We start from the raw sequence: 25,659 nt of genomic DNA on the forward strand, positions 1-25,659 counted from the left end.
CAGTTCCCAAAAGTTTGCTTGCTTTCACTGTCCTTTCTATGCATGAAATGTGCTTGAATGGAAAAATACAATAGTGCATTTTTGTGTAACATATAAACCTGGCTTTCCACACCTTGTCTGAATCATTCGTAGGTGTGTTTCAGCAAGAAACTCGCTTAGGCAGTAGAACAGGTTCATGTTGCTGTAACTTCTGGTGACACAGATAACTTGGCAGACTTGGCAGTCCTAACTCTCTTTGATACTGCATGGTTAACACTACACTCTGGAGTGTCTTTGAAAAACATAACTTCTATGTGGCTGAAAATCTGTCAGCATTGACTGCAGTGGCATTTGTTCTACTTGCATTTGTTTTGCTGGAGTCTAGGACCAAGAGGTGATTTTTTTTTTTTTTTGAAGCTCCATAATAACCCCTGAGAAAATGTGCAGCTGCAGGTTTGATCTTGTCCCAGATCTTGCACTAAAGACATCTGGAACAGCTTAGCCTAGTACACTCTGTTTACCTTTATAACAGACACACTTTAATTATACTCAATACTTTATGAGAGATTGTATCTTATTGCTGTAAATTGCACTGTAGGTGGGTCTGCTTTAGCAAATAAAAGGAAATAGTACCTTTGTGTGTAGGTGGGTAGAGACTCTTGAAAAATAAGAATATTTTTCCTTTTTGTTTGCATATCTATGCAACTAAATAATGATTTTGCTGTTAATTTTTGGGTGCCAGTTGTGATGTAGCCAGTTCCATCATAAGTCCTCTGGAATACACCTTACTTAAACTCCACTCCTTTCCCATCTGTGTCCTGACTCCTGTGGGAATTAGGAGAGAATCAATTCAACTTCCCACTTGCAGTGGTGGCAAAAAACAAAACTCCATATTCTTTAATAGTAGATCCTCTCCTGCATTTTTGAAGACAAGTCCACAGGATATTTTAATTGCATCATGTGTTTTAAGGATGAGTCAGGTGACATACAGGTTTTTGGTTTTGTTTTTTTTTCTTTCTCAGTTAAGCATTTTGATTAGCAAAAGAAACAGGTAGCTGAAGTGGTTATTTGAAAAGGAGGAGGAAAAGGAAGTAGACTTGTACCTTGATTTGAGATAACGTTATAGAGTATGTGAAATTAGTTTTCCACACCCTGCCTGGATTGTGGTAGAAAATTGATGATGCAGCTGAAAATTGCTCACCTTAGCACATCTCAGTCATGTAAATGAAAGTTTTGGTGCCTGCTTCTGTTTTTTTTTTGCCTTGGGTTCCCAGTCTCTACACACAGAGGGAAGTGAGAATCACTGAGCACAAATCCATTGTAACTTTTATCCATGCTTCAGAGGCCTCTTTCAACTTCAAACATTCTGTGGTTCTGAATCAGTGATTTGTAGCTGGTAAACAGTAGATCAGCTTCTGTGGGTCTGGAGTTATTCCCCTGACCACAGCAAGTCTTCTATTGCTGTGCATGTCAACGATGAGGTCTACTAAAGGCCTCTAATCTGAGCTTAATACTTGAGTTTGTTTTAAGAAATATTATGAAATTGGGTTCCTTATCGATAAGTTTTGGTTGTTGTAATTTTACAAGGTAAGGTTCTGAAGCACAGTGCCCCAAAATAACAGCTTGGTTGCTGCAGCATATGCTCTGTATGTTTTGTTACAAGATTTTAGATATTGTACTTGTCCAGGGTAACAAGCATTTGATTCCATAGGTTCTACTGGAGTTACGGGATCCATCTTTATTTTCTCATAGGTGATGTGCAATGTTGTGATAGCTTTCCTTTGTGGGGGTGGAGGGATGTCAGGGAAATAGTTACCTGAAGTCGGAAAATGTTTGTCCTTTGGGAGCACCTTGCTTGATGTATTCAGTTCAAAATGGCATTAGTAACATACCTCTGATGTGAGACAAGTAATGGTGAACTTGCAGCTGCTGAGATGTTGCAGAATGCTACTGAGTAGAAAACTGTGAGGATTTTTATTTAACAAAGTAAGGGGGAGATCTCTTGTTCAAGTGTTTGGAACTGCCTTGAGCCCATGATCTAGGCCTCTAAACATGCATCAGCTACACTACTTACCAAGGGGAATAGTTTTCTTCCTGCATGACTGGGACATTCTTACCGGATATCATTGTTCAGATCCTCAAATCACAGGACTGGCTTATTTAGCATGTTATTTATCTTTTTCTAGTTAACTGCTGTAGCTTTATAGTTTTCCACTCTGCAAGCTTTTAAGAGAGCAATTATTCTCAGGTTGCTCTCTGAAACCTTGCAGGAATGGCACCTTGCTTTTAACAAGCAAAACCAAAATGAACTTTGCCTTTCTCTCAGCCTCATTACTCTGTCGTCAAAAAGCTGACATCCTCATGTGCTTCTCTGATTGTAGCCACAGGGGTTCTAAGTTAAAGATCCTGTATGAAGTTGAAAGTGTTGTTGATTTCTTAATCCCTCCCATACAGAAAACCTGTCTGAATCAGCATGGCTTGCCTTAAGACATGTTACTTTACTTTTGCAAGGCAATATTTGCATGTCTTCCTGACAAAGGATAAGTCTAAGAAGAGCTAATAATTTTGGAGAACTGTCTACAGCATTTAGCTGCAATTACCATTTTTCTTTGAACGATATACATAAAAAGGGAGACATTCTCATGTGAGACCTAGCTTTGCTTTTGGACCTACTGAAAACATTCCATTTTAATCTATGAATTGACATTTAAATATTCAAAATTGGTTTAAAAGAATCTCCTAGTCTTGCTGATTGAATATATTGAATCAAATACATCAGTGAATATTTTAATATGTATTCTTAAACAGAGAAAGATAAAACTGCACACTGCCCTAAATAATGCTCAAAGTGAAAATACAGAGTGGTTGCCACTTTATCAGGTGAAAGCAAATTGCCAGTTCCCTCAAGCATGTTTGGATGCCTATTGATCATCCAACTGAGCTGCAGGTGTAATTTATTTTCAGCAAATTCAGCAAGAAACAAACTGGTTAAATGAGCATTTGGAAACAAATGGGATGGGGGGGGAAGAGGTGGAAGAACTCATGAATTCCTCTAACCTGATAAACCGGTTACAACCCTTTTTTTTAAGAGAAACTTGTTCTGCAGCTTCTTCTTTACAAAGTGCTAGCAGAAGGTTTTCTTGGCTCCCTTGCCAGATGTCACACCTTCATTTTGGATAAATGATTTTTTAAATTTATTTTTAATACACCTCCCAGTCTTCAAACTGCAGAAAAAATCTGAAATTGTAGGGTGAAAGTTTTTTTTTTGAGTCTTACAGTTGGTCTTCTGATTTCAGATGATTTGGTGACTGCATCACTTCAATAAAACTTCTAACAAAGTTTGGATTATTTGCTGGGTCTGAGTTCTGACGGTTTGGAGCAGGTGTTTGGCAAGCCTTTGGCAAGTGTTACTAGACAGACTGTTCTTTCCACAACAAATACTTAGGGTGTTGTTTCACAAGATTTGGCTTCAGCAGTGAAGCCAGCTTCTTCCCTGCCTCTACGCCAGACTTTGCCATCTTTTTGTTGTGTCAGTAAAACCCTTTGTGAAGCTGTGCTGTAAGGAGGATCACTGAAATGAGCAGGTGGGGTGGGAACTTTAAACTGCTTTGCTGTCCAAGCTCACGTCCTGTGAAACTACACCCTTTGGTTGTGTTTTCATGATCCAACATGTTTGATGGCGATACCAGCTTAAGCTATTTCTGCCCCTGCATTGTGTGCTCAAGCTGCTCTAATATGAACAGTGCACTGGCACCTTTCCCTTAGGGAGGTGCTGCTGCATGGCCCTCCCTCACCTGCATTCTGCCAGTACAAAAGTCTTTGGGGCTGCACATTGAACTGGAGCCAGGGCACTGTTCTGGGCTGAAGGAAGTTCTGGTTTGGAGCAGTTCTGTCTGATACACACGTGGCAGATTAGGAAGTTTTCCCAAGGCCAGCTGTAGCACTGAGGTGTGGGTGAAAAGAGGGTAACATTTTAAGAAGGTAGGGCACTGAGCAGTTTATGTGAAACTGTAGCCTTGGCATCAGCAGTGAGTGATGGGGATTTCCTGATAGACACAAGAGCCTTCAGGCTGTCGGGGCAGCTAAGCGATAAATTCCTGCTGTTACAGGAGGGCTGAGTGTCCTGTATGCAGGTAGCCTTATGTAGAGTTTTCACATTCATCAACATCTAGTAGCTCCCTATTTTCACTGATAAACGTAGATGAGGATTGGTTAAATTATGTTGTATATGTATTATTGGAATATCATCAGTATTTACTGTGGGGAATTAAGGATGTGCTAATGCTTCCTGTAGCTGTAGGATGTTATAATGTGGATTTTTTTTTTTTTTTTTAGCTATGGCTAACTCTTTTTTCAGAATCTTAGTTGCAATGCTGTTGTTGATGGCATGGATAAACTATTTTTCCCTTTACAAATCCTCAGTGCTACCCAGCTCTGTAGCCCATTACATTATTATTTAAACACTGAAATCTGTTCCCTCAAAAAGTCCAGAGAAGACTTGATAGCATAAACAGTTCCTCTGTTATGTATATTAAATACAGATATATATGAATATACAGAAATATACATATGTAGATCACATGAATCCATTTGTTATTGGCAGCACTTATGTTCTGTTAGGTCATGTGGAAAAGCAGTGACCTTACCTTCTCCAAAGGCTGCAATACTTACGGCTGAATTCCTCAAATATCTCTGTAGGAAATAGGAAGGTTCTCTTGGTTTGTTTCTGTCTTTAGGTACATTTCACTTCAGAATGAGCAGAGAAATAGATAAGGAATTTGTCTAAAGCTGGATATTCTTTTCCTTATAGGCATAGAAGTGCATAGCCTTGGCAAGCTGGGCTATCTTCTCTTAAAACTAGAAGTGCCAATATTCATGAGAAGTGAATAATCTGGCCCAGTGGTTTGAGGATGAGGATGAGTAGACTTTTTTATGCTGGCAGATGTTACTGCTTTTTCTGGAGAAGTTGAACAGTAACAATTAATTACCAAATCTGGGATTAGCATGTATGGACAAATAAACTTTACTCTGACCTTCCAGAATAGCTTGAAGTGCCTGTCTTCGCAGGGAGTGATGTGCCATGTTTGAAAACTGTCACTAATACATTTGGATGTTTCCACAGCCATAACATTATGACTGAATACTTGAATTTCTCTTGAAATTGCTCTTTCAGGTTTTTTTTAAAGTAATTGAAAGACAGCAAAATAGAGGATAGAAACATTTTAACACAAAGATTGCTAGATTGCATGATTCTCAGAGACTTTGAACTTCTTTCCTCTAACTTGCTCTAAGTAGCTACTGAAAAAATCACTGGAAATGTGTTAATGAATTATTGTCAGGGTTTTCAAAAGTGGCTGAGGAACAAATAAAGCATAAAGGATTTTAATGTGTAGATGTGGCATTTAGTGACATGGTTTAGTGGTCAACTTGGCACTGTTAGGTTAATGGTAGGACTCAATGACTTGAAGATCTTTTCCAGCCTAAATGATTTTATGATTTGTATTCTACTATTTTGACCATATGTACAGTGCATATATCTGTTCTTGCTGTTAACATGGAAGCAGCTTAGAAAACTTTGTGACGATACTCTGCATTGTCTGCAAACCTGTGTTGTTTCGTCTGGTAGCATTTTGAGAGGGTTGCACACTTCTTCAATCTGTATGTTGGTTTATTTGATTCCCCCACCCCCCCCTTTTTACACATCAACACTGTTAAGTTATATATGAAGTTCTTGGGTAGCTGAGTGCTGCCAAATGAGAGCAACATCTCTGTCAATCTGTTGCAGCATTTCTTTGCTGAGCAGTTGGTTTCACACTGATGCACAGATGCTGGAATTGATACTGCTAGCAAAGCAGTGTTGTGGCCAAAACTAAAAACGCTGATTAAAGATTAATGTTTTAGCAATATAATGTCAGCCCTGTTTCATTTTATAATTTCTGTGCTTAAAAGTGGAAATTTTATGTCTCTTCATCAGAAACATGAACAGTAATTCTCCCTCATGTTCATGTCTTTGCCATCTCCTATCTGTTCTGGAAAAGCTTTTTTTTTCCTGCAGTCATGTTGTTTTCTGTTAGCTACAACCTTATTCCAATAAAAGGGGGGAAATATTGATGCTCTGAAAACACCTTGACATGTTCTAAGAGAGTCTTGAGTCAGAAGTCACGTTTGTTCTACAAGCCAGGTTTCAGGGCTTTCCTCTGATAAATCTGTGGTGATGCTCTTTAAACTGTTCACAGCTTGCTCCAGTGTACTTTTGTATAATAGCCTCCCTTCTTGCTTTGTTCACAAACAGCTGCTTTGCTTATTTGTCCCTCATTCACGAAATCTGCATGCTGTGAAGGTAGATGTGAGTTATGGGATAAATATTAAGCAAAAGGTATTGGGAATTTAAATTCAAATGATTATTCCTTTTGATGAGTGACAAAATAAAACAATTAAAACTGACTCTCCCACTTCCCCCAGACTTCCATTTCAAAATATTTTAGTTTCTCTTTCTTCCTGTTGCCTTTCTTTGTAGAGCTGCAGTGGGCAGAGTGTGACAAAAAGGACTGAGAAATGGATATTTTGTTAATACTAAAATATTGGTTAGAAACTTAAGGTTAAGAAACAGTTGTATTCCTTTTTGCAAAAACTTGGCTCCTGTGATGATTTTGGACACTTGTTAGCTTAAAATGAATAGTTCTGTTACTAGAGCTCTAGGATAGTCTCTGAATTGTGTTATCATTCTTATTGAATTCAAATCAAAACTTAATTAGTGAGGTTTCCATTCTCTGGCTCTTATTCTAGAGAAATGTAAGCATGTGCTTTAAGATTACAATGAGCTATGTTGACATTGGCAGTGTGTGAAATTAATTCTGCTGTAACTTCTGTAAAGATGTTTGCTTTCCTGGTAAGTAAGTCTGTTGCAGTGAATTGCACTAAGAGGAAGGTAGGACTATAGTAATGCAACTTGAAAAATAGAAGTGAAAAAAACCCTGTGGCAGTTTTGCTGTGTAACTGGACCTTTCTGTAGCTAGAGGTTGATTTAAGTTAACTTTGCAGCTTAAGAGATACATAAGACATTGTATAACATTTTATAACACACCAATCCTCCTGAATCAAATGCCATTGGATTGGTGGGGGTCAATGAGAGATACATAGTTGGAAGCACACACTTGTCACAAGAATATGACTGTGATAGAGTTCTGTGGTTTGCTTGATTAATAACTTGAGTGTCTCATTGTTATTTCTTACGACAGAATTAAACTTAGGGAGGGTGGACTTAAGTTTATTGTAAAGCATGTGAAATGGCACCTTGTAAATATGAAGTGCAGAAGAAAACTGCTCTTCTTGTGGTTATGCTTAAAGAAACAAAAGAAAATATAAATCAAGACCCTTTCTCTATGTCTCAGATGCTAAGATTTGATCACAAGAGGCTGTGACTTGCTTCACACTCAGACACACCTATGTCAAGCCTTTTCAGTCAGAGAACTTGCTTTGGAAACAGTAAGTTACCTGAAAGGGAGGATACAGCAAGGCAAACTGATTTAGGGATCTTATTCCACTTGTCCTTTTTGTATTTGTGAAAGCATATTTGTACAAGAAAGGGAACACTCCCCCATTTACAAAGCTAAGCAGAGTTAATTTAAGGAAGTTTGACTTTTGCTGATATTTGTAAGGATTTGATCAAGAATCACTTGGATTCTTATATAAGCAAAGATACTTCATCTATTTCATGGTTTATTCAGGAAAGTCCATGCTTATGATAGTCTTACAGTACAAGTTTAATGGAGAGGCAGGAATGTGAGAAAATCATGCAGGAAACTAGGTTGTGAATGACAAGTGTCTTCATTCTTTTGGTGTTTCCTCATCTTTTTACTGTTCCTGTGTACTACTACAAAAGCAACTTGAGAAACAACCTACTAGAAAAAAATGCTTAAATTTTGCAGGCATTGGTTATTCTCCTACAACTGGTTAAACTTGCACTACAAACAATGAGGTAGTGTTGAGTAAATAGAGCAGTACCAAGCATTACAGTCAACAGAGCCAGTGCTAAAGATCACATTGCTAATGAAAGTTTGTCCTTGAAACAGAGGTGAGTGGGGGAGGTATAGAAAACTGAAAGAGAGCTTGTGCTTATATCAAGACTTTGGGAAATTTTGCAGTCATGGCATTAATTAAAACCTAGAGTTTGGAAATTATGTTCAACCTTGTCTTTCAGGCTGTAATGACTTGCTCTGTGAGCTGATAGCAAGCAGCCTGTGAGGAGTGTGAGGCACCATTGTAAACCTGCTTGAAATGCAGCTACAAGTTTGACAGAGGAGGGATTTTTTTTGTATTAGTAGTATTTGGAATTTTTTTTCTGCTTAAAATCAGACTTATGGATAATCTGTGCTAACAAATGATAAAGTATTTTTCAAGATATGCATATTTTTGCATTATTTTGTTTTGATAGCTATGGCCTCTTTCACACATATTAAAGTGAAAATGTAGTTTATCTCAGTAAGTGTTTCTTTATTTAGCAGTTTCCTGACACATAATGTAGTAGTAAAGTAAGTCTACAAGCTCTGAAGTTCTTACATTGCTGGACTAGGGTGCTTTATCTTATACAAGGCTAACTTCAAGTAGCTCATTTGTGGAGTACTCTGCATATTTCAACACTCTCTTATTAAAACAGGTTGTGCTTTTGAAGATAAAAGCCTGTGACCTGATTGCTGTGACATTCAGATGGCCTGAGCCATGGTCTTGCCTTTTATGCTTAATGCATTACCTGAATTAGATGCTGTAGATACCATAGCTGGAAAGCATGCAAATAATCGAGTGTTGCAAATTTCCATCTAAGAAATAATTAATCGTAGATGGTCATAAAATGTTCAAGTGGAGTGGCTTGGACAGATCTTTGTCATGGCAGAAGGTTATATGTTTGCATTCTTTCCTAGGAAGAATTAAAGCATTTAGTTAGCTATTGTTTACTCTGTTGCACAAATACCCAGTCCCAATTAAAATGAACCAGAGAAAGAAATAAGGTGGAAGTTTCATCTTTAAGACAGCCCTGAGTCACGATGGTCTGTTTTATATGTTTCACAGATTGTCACTGGACAGACAAACCATGACAATTGTTGCTCTGTTTATGTATTTCATGTTCTACCTGCTGCTGAACAACACTAAACAAACTTATTTTTATGCAGGAAATTAGCTGTAGGCTACTCTCACCAGCTAAGTTTAAAGTTGTCAGTCCCTCTATTAATTCTGAAGTAGTATAATGAATTTAAAAGGAATTTGCTCTGCTTTATTGAGTGCAATGGATGCAATAAACTTGAAGAATATCTTCCATTTTCTCCCTTGAAGTCTTGCAGTAATTATAAGAAGTGTCAGTAGGCCTTTCTTTATTGAGACATTTGTGGTGACCTGTGAGGTGACAACAAGGAGCAGGACAAGGTGATATTATTTCCTGTACCTTCAGCTTCCCAACAATGTAAAAAATAGAAGTGAATATCATAAATACATTTAAAAACATAATTCTGTGTTTTTCAACTACTACATCCTTTGAGGATTTATGATTGAAATTTTATGGCAGGACCCCAAACCAAAGATAGCCGAGACCCTGTTGTCACCTTTCACTCATGACATGAGTGGAAATGAATTAGTTTCTGTAAGAGAGGCAACAACAACAGGAGTTGGTCTATATAGGCAGCTGGTGTGGAGGAAACTGCTTTGGAACAGCTAGAGGAGCAGCAGGATGTGCGGCATTTGGAAATGCTCGGAAAAAGCAGACAAAATGACAAAATGACAGCAGATTACCAGGTAGTCAGAAGCAGCATAATGTACTTGAGGAGAAGGCAGGCTCCAGTGCTTGAAGCTCAGTGCCACACCCTGCCTCTCCTTGAGACTTAGTAGGGCAAACTTGCTCTTACACTTGCAAATTCCAAAGATGGATCTGGACTCTTAACTGGTTTTGGCTACTGTATAATGTCTCTCTTGAGTATATTTATGGTGGCCTTTGTGACTGATTACTCATTCTGTTATTTAATGCAGTTTCTAGGCCATCAAGAGGCATAAGGTGATATTTAACTTGACTGGTCATACTGAGCAAAATGAGATTCTCTGGCAAGCTGGAAATGAACCCATACTTTTGTCCAAGCTAGTCTGCAGTCACTAAATAATCTCAGGCATTAGTGTTCAGTAGAGCAAATAATTGCCTTCCTTCTAATAGGAGAAATCAACTGGTAATATTATTTTTGAACATTTCTAGTGAATGGACCTGGGCTGCCTCTGTCATCTCCTGCAGGTTTGCCTTGCAAAGAAATAAAACCAAGGGGCAATTTCTTTTCCATGTTTATGTCTGAACGGTATCTAAATACAGTATTTTTTTCCCCCTGTTTAGCTAGAAGAGGAAAAGAAGTTGCTTGTGGCTACACTGGGGCTTACACTTTTTTCTTTTTTTCCATATAGCAATTTTAGTACAAGGTCACCATGTATCCATTATCACCCATGTGGAATATCAGTTAACAGATGAACAAAGGCAAGGGCTTACTAGAGGATTCTCTGTTTAAAAAGTTACCCAGCACAATAAAGGGTTATCATACTTGTAAATAGTGCTGAAATGCAGTCTGTGCACCTCCCAATAGTATTGACATGCTTTAAATTCCTCCATTGCATGGATAAGGCTGACATTATCACCAGGGTTGGAAGAGTGAAGGAGCAGAAAACTGCCCATGGAGAGGATTGTAAATAAATGTAAAACCCTCATGGGTGTAGGAACTGAGGCACAAAGTCCAAGTGAAAATATTTCCCTAGGCTGACATGTCATGGTGTGCTGTGTGTGTGCAAGTTCTGTATACCAAAGCCATGGCTTGTTACTCCTGACTTTTCTCATGCTGTATTAGACTCTTTACATCTTCAGACAGACTTCAGGATTGTTGGATGCTGTTTTTCAGTGGTGCTCCAATCTTGCTTATGTTTTAGTGCAGACAGGTTCTGTTAATGAGTTTTGGCTGCATCTGAACTCTTGATCTCCTTCACTTCCCCACATCTCAGAAAACATGTCCTTTCCCAAACGCCCCCAGGCCCTCAGGTACACACTATGGTGGCATTGGTGTCCTGATCTTTGGTGGAGCTGCAGAGTGGGCAAAACAGAGTCCCAAGTGCTAAAAGTCACTATAAATGTTGTCCAGCCCAAGCCCTGAAAGCAGGGCCACTTGAGCAGGCTGGCAGAGACCATGGCCACTTGGGTCTTTAGTATTTTAAACGATGAAGAATCTGCAACTTCTCTCAGCAGCCTCTTTCATTGTTCAACTGCTGGAGATCTTTTATGAACGGCACCTGCAACTGTATAATTGGGTTTGAGTGTTCTCTGGAATAAATTGTAGAGGATTTAGCGTCAAATCAGGCATTATTTGAGGCAACAACTGCAGTACCTTTTGCCTGTTGAAACAGAACAGAGAATAGAAAATCTTCAGTGAAACCTTTTTGAAGATTATCCTTTGTTTTCCATGCTGCTGTTAGCTGAAAGAAGACTGATAGTAGTTATATGCTTAATGCTGCAAGCAAAGAATGACTCACACCAAAGGCCTGAGAGTCTAAAGCTCTAATGTTGTGAATTGCAGTAATGTCTAATAAGTGATGATGATTTTTTTTAAATATAAGTTAGACTGGAAAACATCCATGGTTATAAACAGTATGGCTTTAGTCATAGGTTTGCGCAAAGGAGATGTAAGAAGTGCACATTTAGGTGCCTCAGACGAAGCTTTTTAATCTCAGGGTACTTTATAATGGAGTCTTTTTTTCACTTTCTCTACAACAGTTTCATTTTAGTAATATGAGGGTTTTTTAAGCTCAAGGGAATATATTAGAAAGTAGGGCCTAAGTGAGCCAACATAACTTTTCTTCTAAGTTATTTCCAAAAGTTTTCTTTTTTAATAATGACCAAAAGCTGTCATTCCTGAAGAAGTTTTAGTGTGGGGGTTTTGGTTTGTTTTGGTGGCTTTTGTTTTGTTGGTTTTTGTTTTTTTTGGTTTGCTTGGGGTTATTTTGCAAAACACTAATCTAGAATGCTAAACCTTTTCAAAGTCTCTCGATAGGCTTTAAGCCAAATCAAATATCATCTCTCTGTCTCATGTCTTCAATTTTGACTGGACTGGATACCATCTCTTCACCCTCCCAGGTCTGAAGATGGCACGGATGATAGAGTGAGCACTTTTTGATATGCTGATCTGGCAGAAAGTAGGCCATGTATTCATCTGCAATCACCAAATTGTAAACTGGGAAATTTTTTGATTTGTAGTCAAAATTGTAATGTCCTGTTGATACTACAGATCTGAATCCCTACACTCTGAGGACCATTCTTTGTGCAAAGAATATTGATAAATAAAACTCACCTTTCTACTTGAAAATAGATTCAAATCTAGCTTAAGTGTGGACTACAAGCTAAGTTGTTTCCTGGATTTTTATGTTATACTTTAGCATGGCATTCCAGACCTGCTTAAACTGCAAGGATGCCTTTCCTGAAGCTCTGTGAATGATTTTATCTTGTCTTAGCTGTGATGGGTCAGTAGGGCCAAAAGAAACAAAACTGAGAAATTCTGTGCATGATTTAAGGAAAGGATCCTTGAAGACCCACCAGGAGCTGATGGAAATCTGATGTGTAAGAGGCAGCTGAATTTTCTGTTGTTTCTCAGAGGTGATTTAAAGAGAGAATCCCCCAGAGTACCATGGTGGTTTAGAAATGGTTCCGTTTGACAGCATGGGTGCATGCTGTGACTGAATTGTCTCAGTTTTCATTACCATGCCAGGCACAGATACAGCACAGATGCAGTGGCCTTTCTCAAGGATGAGAACTATTTTTAGTAAGGGAAATGAGAATATCCAAACAGACAGATGTTTATTTTAGTGTTTCGTGCATCATAACTGCAGAAAAAGCTTAGTGAAGAATCTTCTTGTTTCTCTAAGATCCACATCTTAGTTCAGCTATATTTAAGGCAACACGAAGAGGGCTGTTATTTTAGTCCCTTGGGATTCATCTGCAAAAAACACAGCAGCTTGTGCTGGCTTTCATCCAGCTTTGCTGCTGGCAGAACATGTCTCTTCAATCTCTTTGTACTCTCAGTTACATGACCAAAATCCTGTTTGGCCAGTTTTTCAAACTGGTGTTCAAAGTCTGTCCTTCCCTCTCACCACCTTTTCTCTAAGAACTGTTTTAGGTTTTGTGGAGGCAAATATATAGAGCAGCTTATTTGATTCTTCTTCTTCTCTCTGTTCTGTTTTTAATCTTGGTGTGGAATTATTGAACATGAGAGACTGCTCTGGTGGAATAAGCAATAAAGGTGGAGGGTGATGCTAATAGACTGGTTCTTGCCAAAGTCAAAATGAGGGCTGGTTGCAAGATGCAACCACGTAATTAACAGTGTGTAACTGCTGTGAAAGGAGCAGATGAGCAGGGCAGACAGGGTGTGTGAGCTTGGTGGGGGCAGTGTTAAGGTGGGGCAGCTTTGCCTGCTGAAGTGGGGGTGTGCTTGGAGGGCAGCATGAAGGTGAATGACAGCAGTAAATAGCTGAGATGGTTTTTATTGGTGGAGTGAAGGAGATGGGGATTGAATTTTGAAATAACAGAGTTGTGGATGGGTTGTTCGACATGTGAGACAGGAAAACGTAATGTAAATCTGGTGCTGGTCTTAACTTGTCCTTAGCTTGCTACATTAGGGTGGATGCCAGTTCAAGGCTGTCTTTTGAAATGCTGCCTGAAATCTGTGGTGCAAGAAAGGAGGCTGAAGATGGCTTTTCCTGGGCAATGCTGAATTGCTTAACTGATGTGGCTTGTTGTTCTGAACAATGTGACTTTACAAACACATCTGCTCTAGCTGCTTTAACACGTTTGACACGTGTTACGTGTATCTATTGCCTGAAAGTCTCGAGGGTCCAATGCAATCTACAGCAGCAAGAGCTGGTCCACAGCTATGCCTTTCATGCACAACCTTTGCAGAATTAGGAGACATCTCCTGTGGATGAAAAAAGCTACTTCAGGCTAATCTCAAATATCTGCCATTCCTCTGGGGCTATTTTGCCCCATGCTCTGATCCTAGGTGAATCTTCCCATTCACTCTGCTACCCCCTCCTCTCCTCAGTTAACTCATGCCATAGTTAAGCTGGTTTGGATAACGAAGCTTATGTCTCCGGACTCTTCTTTCCAGCATCTTTTCGCCCTCTTCCAGAGCAGTTCACCCCAAAGTCTGAAAAAGGCTGTTTTTAAAATAGAAGTTTCTAACTAAGTTCCCAGCAAGGCCTGACAACCTTGTGGCAGTTTATCTAAGGCACTTTAGGCTGCTGACATCTGGTAAGAAAAGTAGAGAATTGTTTTGACATGTTAATTGTTCCATTGGAAAGGAGTTTGCAGTGTTGAATGTTCTCACTGACATTTAATTAATACGCAGTGCAAATACTTACGCTTGGTAAAAATAAAAACAAATGCTGATCCTTGGGAATACTTTAAACCTTAGTACACTTGGAATTCTGGTCTTATCAGTGTCCTTATGCAATATTTTACTACTCTGGCATCTTCTCAGTCCTGGCTTCTGAAAATATCTGTGTTGTCTTTTCAGCTGTAGGTTGTGTGGGAAACAGCACCTGGAGAAAAAGGGAATATTTCAGTGCAGTAGTCTTGATTTTTACTAATTTTACTTACATCATTTGACCTGAGCATTTCCTCCCTTGTACAAACATTTTTCTCCTTTTGTTTTCTAACTTGAAGTCTTTTTGATCTACAGTTCTTATGTCTTATCTGTACAGCAGGAGGCTGCTTACATTTGCTGCTTTCTTCAAGCTGTGTGGGTTGGATTTCTTCTTGTATCTGATCAAAATAGAGCTCTCTAACTGCGCTCTCTGTATTGGCTCTTGAGCATCTTCAGTAACACAGGGTACAAAGTTGAAGGTTTGGGGAGTGTTTTATTGCTGTTCATCAGTAAGACTGCTTCCTTTCGGCAAGAATCCCTGTGCACTGTCTGGAGGCTGATTCCTATCACCATTTCCAATCCCTTTTTACAAATATTTGCTCTTTACTGTGCCCATTAGTTAAAAAAGAAACTAATAAGTTGGTGCATTTAGTAAGAAAGCAATTCTCCTCATGTGTGTTATTGTGGTAAGAGTATTTGTTGTTGGTCTGTGACTGTGGCCATCCACAGCTACTTTTCTGAAGTGGTTCCTCTGTACTCCACTGGAACTTTCCTCTTTTTCTGATGTTTACACATCAACTGAGGTATTTTGAGCACTCTCAGATCTCATTTTTCTGACTTTAAATCATCTTTGAATAATAACTGGCTTTAAAGCTTCAGGTTCTTCAAGATTTCAACTTGTGGTAGGAACACAACCTCTATTAGCATTTGGGAAAAACAGGCTTTGTGAACCTGCAAGTGTGGGTTGGTTGAGTACCCACTACTACAGGATTCTGAACTCAAAACAGTAGTGGAACTCTGGTCAGCTGCCGAAGCCTAGAAAGGGGCCTGGATTCATTTGAGCAGTTATTTTGATATAAAGCCTGGGTAATCATGTCTCTCCTCCTCCTAAATCATGTTCAATACACAGATTTTCCTTTGTGGAGCCTTACCTTTGGGCTGCAGGTGCTGCAACACTTGTTCACACTGTGAGTTCTGTCATCATCTTTCCTGAGCAGAGACTAATGGTGTAAAGTGCCACATGTGTTATGATAAAACAAACCAACTCCTTTTTCTCCCCATACACAGGTTAAGAAACAGCACAAAGATACTGTCTGAATCTCAAGTCAACTTGTAATTTGCTTTTGGGGTTGGTTGCTTTGGAGTTATAAGCTGTTGCTGAGAGCAGTGGGTGGCTACTGCATCATGATTGTAATTATTGCTTTGTTTGTGAGGTGATGCGTTCCTGGGAGGGAGCAGCATCAAGAGGGAAACTTAGACTAATTGTATTTGTCCCCTTGAAAGTTAGTTAACAAGCTACTGCTTGCTGATATGACATATGTAGGTACTATGATATACTAGTTGACTTATTAGGAGCTAGGAATTTAACACCGGTATAGAGTAATAAAAAGCTAGAAACTGTTATCTAAGGATGGAAAATAATGTTTAACAAGACACCTGGAGCCCTTTCCTTTTGAGAATTAATTTGTTGGGGGCTAGCCATCTTAGAGCTGGGAATAATTTTTTTTTTAATCTAGTATTTGTAACACTTTATCTCTACCAAGAACTTTATTAGCTTGGACTTGGCTTGATTATAGTTTAACTTCTGAAGGTATTGGATCACTGTTTGCTTGACTTTTTTTGATATATTACTTTTGAAATATTAGTAAATCCTGATGGATATTTCTCTTTGCTTTTGAAGTTAAAAAATATTGAGACATAATCAAAGGTGCTATGGGTGAAGAAAGGCATTGCAAAAACAATTTTGTGATTTATCTTCAAAGTTCTTTCAAATATTTAATAACTGAAATCATAGTTAGTCCAGATTTTGTACATTACCAGTATAATATGATCACTTTTCATATGAACTCATAGTTCTGCCATATCTTCATAATCAATATTTTTACTATATTCTAGGTGTTCTTGTTTTCTGTTCCACAAATGCATACAGTTTATTTGCTTACTTTTATCAGGAGCCTATGTCTGTTTTCCACCATGTTTTTTAAAAACTTTTACAAAATGTTGAATTACTTTATCTCCTTAAAACAAAAGTGCTGAAGTAATGGCAAGTGCATGAAATTATCAGTCAGTACAATTATATTTTTCACTTTATTTTCCAGTTTAGTCAGCTGGTATCCAGTGATTTGAAAGTACTTGGAAGGAGCTCTTACACCCTCTGCAGTGATGGCCAGTTACTCATTCGACAAGTTCTCCACCCGGAAACATCCAAGAAGGTACAAGAGCAGAACTGGTGCAGAGAGGCAGTGCTGGGAGGGGAGTGATACAATCCCACCCTGGGAACTAGAGTGTCCCAATTGAAGATGATCCCCTCCCTGCCTGAGCCCTGAGTAGCTGAGTAGTTATTTTAGGCACTTGCTCTTGAAAGTCAGCCACACTAACTACTTGGACTCCCAGATGGGCATAAGGAAGAGGAAAATTAGGAAAAACAGGATAGAGACAGAAGCAATACAAGAAATTTGAGTTCTGTGTGTGGAGTGGAAACAGAGGTACAGATCAAATCTCTGCAGAAGTGATGGAGAGCTGTTGCTTTGCTTAGGCTTGTGTTAAACCAGCATCCTGTGGAGGGTAAGCACACAGATGGTGATGTGGCCTGGCAGTGGTGCCCCATCTGCATTTATTCAGTGGGAAGCAGAGCTGCAGCTTGTTTCCTACCCCCACATGAAGCAGTAGTTTCTGCTCCAAGTTCCTGGAGAGTTTAGAGCACCCTGTCAAACGCAGGAAGGAGAACGTTGCCTTTGTGCAAGGTGGTGGCTCTTGAGTTTGCTGACTTAGCAGGGTCTGCAGGAACCCCACAAGAATAAGAGCTGCTGAAATGGAAGGACCTGGCCAGTTGTAGGGTTCTTTTCTGGAAGGTGCTGAAAGGGATTTTGTATTCTGTGACAATATTTATTTAAAACTCATCATCACGGTTTGGTACAAATCTGCTTTTCAGTGTTAGCCACAAAAGATAAAATAGTGTCCAAAATGGGAATTGAACAGCAAAACCTAGATATTTTTAATTTTTTTTTCCCAGCCATCCTCTCCAGCTGTTTTTGCATGGGTCTGACTCCCAGAGGCTATTTGACTTTGTTCATATAGAGATCCAGATCTCTAGAGTTATGGAATTTGAAGTGTGTTACAAAGGAACCAAACTGCTCCATCACCAACAAGCTGGTGACGTGGAACTACATGATTTTTGAGAGTGCCTCATTCACTCCAAAAGTATTAATTGAAATTTAAATGGATAGTATGTACAAAACAAACATTTTTGCCTTCCTTGCAGAACTTCTTGTTGTCGGACTGCTTCTATACCTTTTATGATCTGCGCAAAGAGTTCCACACATGCTACCCTAGTTCAGCCGCCGTGAAAGATCAGACTATCAAAACCATGGCAGAATGTATCCTTTTGCTGCAGGTTATATACCACTATCAGTTAAGATTCCTTGAGTTTTACCTCTGTGATTGTAATAGAGTTTAGAAGAATAAAACTAGATGTGGGTTTTAAAACTCACAGATAGTTTTAGGTAAAGTGAAAGGAATGCCTACTTAAATGTGTGTTGGGAGAGTGGCTCTGCTCATAATTTTTTTTTCCCTAAATTGAATCTAATTGATTTCTAAACCATATTTAGTAAATCTTACAAAGAAAAGCATCACTTGCATTGGTGCTTGATCTTAAAGGAAAAACTGAACTGTCAGTGGGCCTTTTCAGCACCTGCAGGTTTCCAGTGTTTGAAGATAGTAGTTATCTTGCATGATACTGACTGAGTTCAAAAATAAAGCAAAACCAAAACCCAAACAATACTCTACATCTAAATTCAAATTAGAAGGATTGTTGCGGCCCATCTGAATCAGATTAAAGTTCAGTTAGGTTTTAAGTGATAGGAACTTATTCAGCTTTTTCTTTTTCAGACTGTCAACACTGAAATTATGTAAGCTTTTAATACTTTTCAAACTGTTGTCTGTTAAAGTGAATATAAACCAGTTTATGAGCAGAGTAACATGTCTAATAGCCACATGTCCCCACTAAACCCAGTAAATTTGATTATTAGTTCTATGTTAATATAAGAAAGCCTTATGACTTGTTTACAAAGGATTGTGCAAGTCTGTTATTTTCTATAATCACCTGTTCAGATCTAGGCTTAGCGACAGATGAAGCAGAGGAGGACTTTGGCGTGTGGCAAGTGAAGACCATGGTGGCTATAATTTTCAGCATGCTCTCAGAAGGTTGTAGTAAGTTAACTATTTATACTGAAAGCTGAAATCCTTCTTTTCTGAAAGAATTGGCAGTGGTGCTGTCATTCTTAAGTAATCTCTGACCCGGGTTATATTTAAACTTCCTGTTTTGTCACAGATCACGTATTTACTGAGCCTGAAACTGTGAAATACAAGTATGAAACAGGTCCTTGGTAAGTGCCCTTGTCACAGCTGTTTACAAGCAAAGATGAGTCTTGTGTTACAGCAAGGAAAGCTTGTGAATATTTCCTCATGGTCATGTGCAAGCAGGCTGGCTCCTGAGAACAGCACAGTGCACTCAGCAGTCCCCTCCCTTGCAGACAGACTGTGGCTGGCATGCTGAATGCTGTACTTTAGTCCAACTCTTTAAAGTCATTGCAAGTTAAATGCTCTTTGTTCTCTTGCTTCTGTTTTGCATGACATCGAGGCTGGCTTATCTTACCCAGGGTGAAGAAATATTTGTGAACTTTCCCTAAGTCAACAGGGCTGATGGCCAGTGCACCCTGCATGAGCTGAGCTGTGTGGTGCTTCCCAAAGTGGTTTTCCATGCTGAATTGGGTGTTGGGTTTAGGAAGGAAGAAACAGTTCTTTACAATTGCATTTCAGTGACCAGACTGAAATATTTTAGGCATAAGTAATTTGTGTTGCTTGGATTGCTGCATCTTTCAAATAAAATTAATTCAGTTCCTCATTACTTTACATTGAGGCAGTTTTCTTATTCTTTTATTTAAGGAACTGCAATCTCGTGACAACATTGTGCATCTTCAGTGTTGTAGATATGAAGGAATTATCCAAGTTATCTTCCCTTTCTTTATTTAATTGAATAATGGAGATAGGAGAGTCTCAACAGAAAATATACTCCCAATTTACAATTCAGTTAGTTGCAATCTGAAGTTTGGTAAAATATTGGAAAACCTGTATTAAAGGATTAAAGCTTACTTTGTCTTGTTTTTCTTTCTGTGCAGTAGTAAATCTGAAACTGTGGACAGTGAGACAGTAATACGTGCCAGGGGCTTGCCATGGCAGTCTTCAGACCAGGATATCGCTCGATTTTTCAAAGGACTCAACATTGCCAAGTAAGATAAGGAGAATTTGCCTTGCTTTATCACTTTGTCTCTAATAGCAAGTTCCTTTAATATTTGTTTAACACATATCCCCCACTCTCCCCACTGGAGTCCTTCAATCTTTCCTCATTTGATCCCTTCCCATGCTGTGGCCATGACAGCTAAACAGGTTTACCAGCCTTAGGTGTGCAAGAAAATGTTTTGAAATGTGTGAAGCAGAAAAGAGACTTATCAATTGAAAACAAATACACATTCATTTATTGGTAGTATCTTAAGGGAGAAACTCCTATTCCATTAATCAAAGCAGAGGCCAAGACATGAAAAAGCTTTAGTTTTGTGCCAACTTATTATTCTTCTATACCTTCTAAACAGGCCACATTCAGAAACTTCCAAGTACTGTTTGGAATAAATTTTCATATGACTCATGTGTATACCTGTGCATAGATTTATGTGTATACATATATATGAAGAGAGTGAGTTTATTTAACATACTTGTCACTTAATATACATTCCAGATCTCCAACACTGAAAAAATATAATTTTTTATTTAGAGTGATGAAGAAATTCAAATGTGAATCTCTGAGATGATAGGAAGGACAAATTTACATTTTTATGGGACTTGAGAAAGTGGTGAACATGAGATCCATTATCTCAATGAAGCAGATTTTAAAGCATAATTGCGTGACAACAAAGATTAATTTGTGGATAATAACAATTTATTTTTCAATCTGTAATCTTCATGTTAAAGTCTGGTTCCTTTGCTATTCTTACACAATTATTTATTAAATGTATTAAAGATTCAGACTAAGCTAATATTTGTTGGTTTTACCTTCCAGAGGTGGTGTGGCTCTTTGTCTGAATTCTCAAGGAAGAAGAAATGGGGAGGCTTTGGTTCGGTTTGTCAATTCTGAACAGAGAGACCTTGCCCTGGAAAGGCATAAGCATCACATGGGTAGCAGATACATTGAGGTAAGAAGCTGTGAGTTGAAACAGATCTTTGGAGAGAAACCTGAATATTTTAGACTATGTTCTCATTTAAAACCAAACTGTGCTTCTGTTTTGCTCAAAGAACCAAAATTCTCTCGCTTGTGAAAGAGTGTGTGTGTGGTTTAAAGCTGAACATTGTGATTTTCATGTGGGTTTTTTTTGTTCTTTCTTTTCAGGTTTACAAAGCCACTGGGGAAGAATTCTTAAAAATTGCAGGAGGTAAGTGATGTTAGAGTTCAATGTGATTGCTTAAGCATTCATAGGAATGTTGTTCTAGTTCGTTTTTTTTTTTTGTTTCCTTGACTGAGGATGCAAATGGATAATGAAGTAACTTTTCCTGTTTTACCTTCCAAGAATATTTGACCCTGTCAAGTTCTGTTTTCACGTGGTTGAAGCTGAGCTGTGAGCATTTGATCTGTGATGTTCACAGACAGGTCTTGGGAGAAAGAGCAGCCTTTGCAGTGGAAGCATTCATGTATCTTGTATCAATTCACACTAATCTCACCTTTGTTCCAATTTAATTGAAATATTAAACACTTGCAGATTAAGAGGTTTTCACCTCAAAATAGATTGCTGAGAGTTAGTATGGATCTTGGGTTTGTTGCTGGCTACTCATCTCCTGTATTCTTCCTTAACATTTCACTGCTGCTGAATCCTCTGGTATTGAGTGCCCAGCACTGACCATATGTTCTTGGCTGACCATGTGCTGTTATCTCTCTACCAGGCACCTCCAATGAAGTGGCCCAGTTCTTATCTAAGGAGAATCAAGTTATCATCCGGATGAGAGGCCTTCCATTCACTGCTACTCAGGAAGATGTCTTGGGCTTCCTGGGGCCAGAGTGCCCCGTCACCGGAGGGAAAGAGGGACTTCTCTTTGTCAAATACCCAGATGGCAGGCCCACAGGAGATGCATTTGTGTTATTTTCCTGTGAAGAATATGCACAGAATGCACTTAAAAAGCACAAAGAAATACTTGGAAAACGTTACATTGAACTCTTCAGGAGCACAGCAGCAGAGGTCCAACAGGTTGTAGCTATTGGTTGTGAGACTCAAAACTGAACAGTTGAAACATTTCTTCTAACACTTGCCCATATATATGTTGTAGACAAATATGAACATTTATTATATAAAAAATGTCGAGAAAGGCCAATATATGGTTCCTAATTGGCATGGAAAAATGTGCAGCACTGGTTTTGCTTTGTTTGTTGATTTGGGGGGACTGTTTTAGTTTTTTTTTTTAAGCTGCCACTGTTTGAGTGGTTTTTTTAATCATCCCTCGGACCATAAAGTAAAAATCAGTGCATAATTTTTTTCTCCTCACTGAAATCACAAAAATAATTCTAAAAATATAATAGTTGATAGCACTGTAAAAATGCTTCTTGAAAATCCTGTATTGTCTTTAAATGCTAGTCTCCATGTACAGAATTTCTAATATTGAATCCAAATCTGGATGCATGAAATGAGCAACTGCTTTCTTGGAAGCTATGAATTAAGAGGATGTATCTGATTTTTTGGTGAAAGGAAGTATTTTTTTTTTTCCTGAGGTAACATATTTCCTTTTTCCCTATCTTCCACCATTTCCTATCGCTATCTTCTTAAACTGGTAAAACCATTTTATTTTGTCATCAGCAGCTTATCCCTGTGAAAAATACCACACATTATATTTTCATTCCTGACACAGAATATTTCTAGACTGGTGGCTCCTGAGGGAACCACTATTAGATTTGGTCTGGTCTTTGCATAACCACTGGCTATAAAAATGTAATACATTGCATTGTATTACTCTGAAACCTATGTGACAGGTGAAATCTTTCTGTAGAAGGGATTGGGCAAGGGAAAGAATATGCACACTTGTAGACCCATTGCTACTACTGTGATATGGATATTCCCACAGCCAAGAATCTATGTGCTGTGAAGACTGGAAATGGCATTTCCCCTTCCCCTACAACTTCCCACCTGAGAGAGAATGAAGCAAAATCCTCTAAGGAGCAAGATCACTCTGACTCAGTGACCAAGTCTCTGCTTCCACTCTTTTTAGGTAGACCTGGATATAACTTATATTCTACCAATATGTCATTACTTCTTCCTCTGTGACAGCTGTCTAGGCCAACACCTAAACTTTTTTGCTGTTTGGGCAAGAGATTATTTCTTAGGAAATTACAGGCTGCTTTTTTGGGTAATTACAAGTAAAGTCAGCTCTCCTCTACTTCGTGTTAGTACAAAGTAATTGCAATGTTCTCTACACAACTAAGAGAGATTTCTGGCCTGAAATGCATTACAAGAAGATTCTTGAAACAAACTCCCTAAGCTGAATCACTTTTAACCTACCTGAATAACTTTTAACTAAAACTAAAGCTTTGTGACCTATTTTTTTGGTACTTCTTTCATGTGTTTATTTGTGATAATCATCACTAAAAATGTTTTTCAGCAGTAAGCACCAACATGTGTCATATGTTCCCTTTGTCATTTGGAAATGAGTCAAGAGAAGATGTTGAGATCAAAGTCTCTTATATTCTTATCCTTAATTTTTTTTTTCCTCAAAAACTCTGTACTTGGAGATGAGCACTTGGGTTAAACAAATAAGCACCCTCACTTAACCAATCAGGTTTTAGAATAAATTATAATTAGTGCTTTTACTTACTAGCTATTTCAAGCCTCAGTTCTTTTAAAATTACTGTTTTTAATTTACCCTGATTTAGCTAAGTATGCGACAATACTGGTTTATTAGCACAGATGTGATTTCAGATTTTCCTTTTTGAGATACTAAAAACAGTAATTGGCTTTTAACTTTTTAAAGAAAAGTCTGTTTTTGAGAAAAGTCTGTTATTGAGGTCTAGCAAATTGAATTTGTTAGCCTTCCCCTCTCCTTTTCTGCATTTGAAACTTTCAAATGCCTAACATGAAACTAACTGCAACAATTTGGTGTAAGAAGGGATTTTTTCACTGACGTTGGGAATAGTATTGTGAGAACTGCTCTGTCTTAGACAAATGATTGTAAATCTGCATTGCTGTGGATTTTTTGCCAACAGGTACTTAATCGATACATGTCAACACCTCTTATTCCAACTCTTCCAACTCCCATCATTCCAGTCATACCCCCACCATACACCATTGCCACGGGCAGCATTCGTGACTGTGTCCGGCTCAGAGGTCTTCCTTACACTGCTGGCATTGATGACATCTTGGAATTTATGGGAGATGCCACAGGGGATATCAAACCCCATGGAGTTCACATGGTCCTTAATCAGCAGGTAACAGCATTTTGCATGGGAGTAGTAACTTTGCAGTGATTGAACCGGTAAGAAGTCAGGGCAGCTTACCTGATCTTGGCTTTAGTCTTCTCCAACCTTGGGAAAATACAATGTTCTCTCTGTCTGTCTTTGCCTCATTTCTCTTCTCCTTTTATATACAGTCTTGTTTTTCTCTCCCTGTATGTATATATGCATCAGCCTGGGGAAGATGAAGCTTGTTCTATGAATGATAACCTTATCCTAGAGGCTGTTTTCAGCCAGAGGCTGGAGATACACAATAGAAACGTTTCCTTTAGGTGGAGTATCTGCTCTGTCAGCTTCAGGGTTCCTGCAGTGTTGTTTGAGTGGTCTTTGGGTAAAAATGAGGTTTTTCTAACTTGATTAGCTGTTGCTCAGGCTTTAAAGAAAGCTGATAATTAAAAATTGTGGTTTGGGTATATTTTAATTATGTGATCATAGAGATATATTTTCCCTGTTGTCTTGTGTTAAAAATAAGTTCTTAATGACAGAAATACTGAGGTATTAAAGAAAACAAATGAGAGATCTACTGTATTTGTTTAGGGTTTTTTTTGTGTGTATATTTTTTTGGTTAAGGAAGTTTTTGTATTTTGTACAGACATGTATATCTGTCAGACTGCAGAAAATCAGACCTGGAAATCATCTCTGACATAGCTATGGACTTACTAAAGTATCTGAAACTTTATGCTGTTGTACTATTACCTCCAAAGTAGATGTAGGGAAGGCAAAGCCAGGCTCTTCCTAGAGCTTCACAGCAAAAGAATGAGGGACAGTGTGAATAAACTACATTAAAAAAAAAAATCCCAGTTGGGTGAAAAGCAAAAAAATTAAAATCATGATGAGAAATTAGCTAAGCACCTGAACAAGCTCCCAGAGGTGATACAGAATCTCCACCCCTGTAGATGCTCAGATTTCAAGTGGAGAAGGCCATGAGTGGCCTGATGTAAATTGAAAGTTAGTCCTGCTTTGAACAGCTTTTGGATGAGACCTCCACATTTTTTCCATGCTACATGATTCTGTTTCTTTCTGCAAAGGACTGAAGTAGCATTGTGTTAACTGGGCACTTGTTGCATGAGTCTTGATTTTTCTGCTCCTAAATAAAATTGTTGAGTTGTGAGTCATTCGTGCCAAAGAAGGAATAATGATACAGGCTTTCAGTAGATGTTTGATCTTAGTACTTTCTGCATTTCTTGTGATCTGGGTGATTTAATAACAGATTGACCTACAATTATTTACCTGCCTCCCCTAGGGACGACCGTCAGGTGATGCTTTTATCCAAATGAAATCTGCTGACAAAGCCTTTATGGTGGCTCAAAAATGTCACAAAAAAATGATGAAGGACCGTTATGTGGAAGTATTCCAGTGTTCTGGAGAGGAGATGAACTTTGTTTTAATGGGTGGCACTTTAAATCGTAGTGGCTTATCCCCACCGCCATGTAAGTTACCATGTAAGTCTCCAATTCTTCTGCTCTCTGCTGCTAAAGGCTGATATGTGGTAGGTGCTGA

At 38.5% G+C, this 25,659-nt stretch overlaps 1 protein-coding gene across 8 annotated transcripts in view; it reads left to right on the forward strand.

The window, feature by feature from the left end:
- ESRP2 (epithelial splicing regulatory protein 2) overlaps positions 1-25,659 on the forward strand; it is a 42,286-nt gene that overhangs the window by 2,763 nt on the left and 13,864 nt on the right. For 5 of the 8 annotated variants that reach the window (XM_088062263.1, XM_088062262.1, XM_014255544.2 and 2 more), the window contains exons 4-13: positions 16,721-16,834; positions 17,884-17,998; positions 18,732-18,830; positions 18,952-19,006; positions 19,799-19,909; positions 20,734-20,866; positions 21,061-21,103; positions 21,609-21,910; positions 23,914-24,135; positions 25,403-25,601. In XM_088062263.1, the coding sequence (XP_087918389.1) occupies positions 16,721-16,834; positions 17,884-17,998; positions 18,732-18,830; positions 18,952-19,006; positions 19,799-19,909; positions 20,734-20,866; positions 21,061-21,103; positions 21,609-21,910; positions 23,914-24,135; positions 25,403-25,601 (1,393 nt within the window). The remainder of the gene's footprint in view (positions 1-16,720; positions 16,835-17,883; positions 17,999-18,731; positions 18,831-18,951; positions 19,007-19,798; positions 19,910-20,733; positions 20,867-21,060; positions 21,104-21,608; positions 21,911-23,913; positions 24,136-25,402; positions 25,602-25,659) is intronic. The other 3 variants (XM_088062265.1, XM_005526341.2, XM_088062264.1) reach the window with 2 other exon arrangements.

Source organism: Pseudopodoces humilis, chromosome 14 (assembly GCF_049639895.1).
Source record: "Pseudopodoces humilis isolate 2021_Gansu_Grassland_sample_001 chromosome 14, ASM4963989v1, whole genome shotgun sequence".
Lineage (NCBI taxonomy): Eukaryota > Metazoa > Chordata > Aves > Passeriformes > Paridae > Pseudopodoces > Pseudopodoces humilis.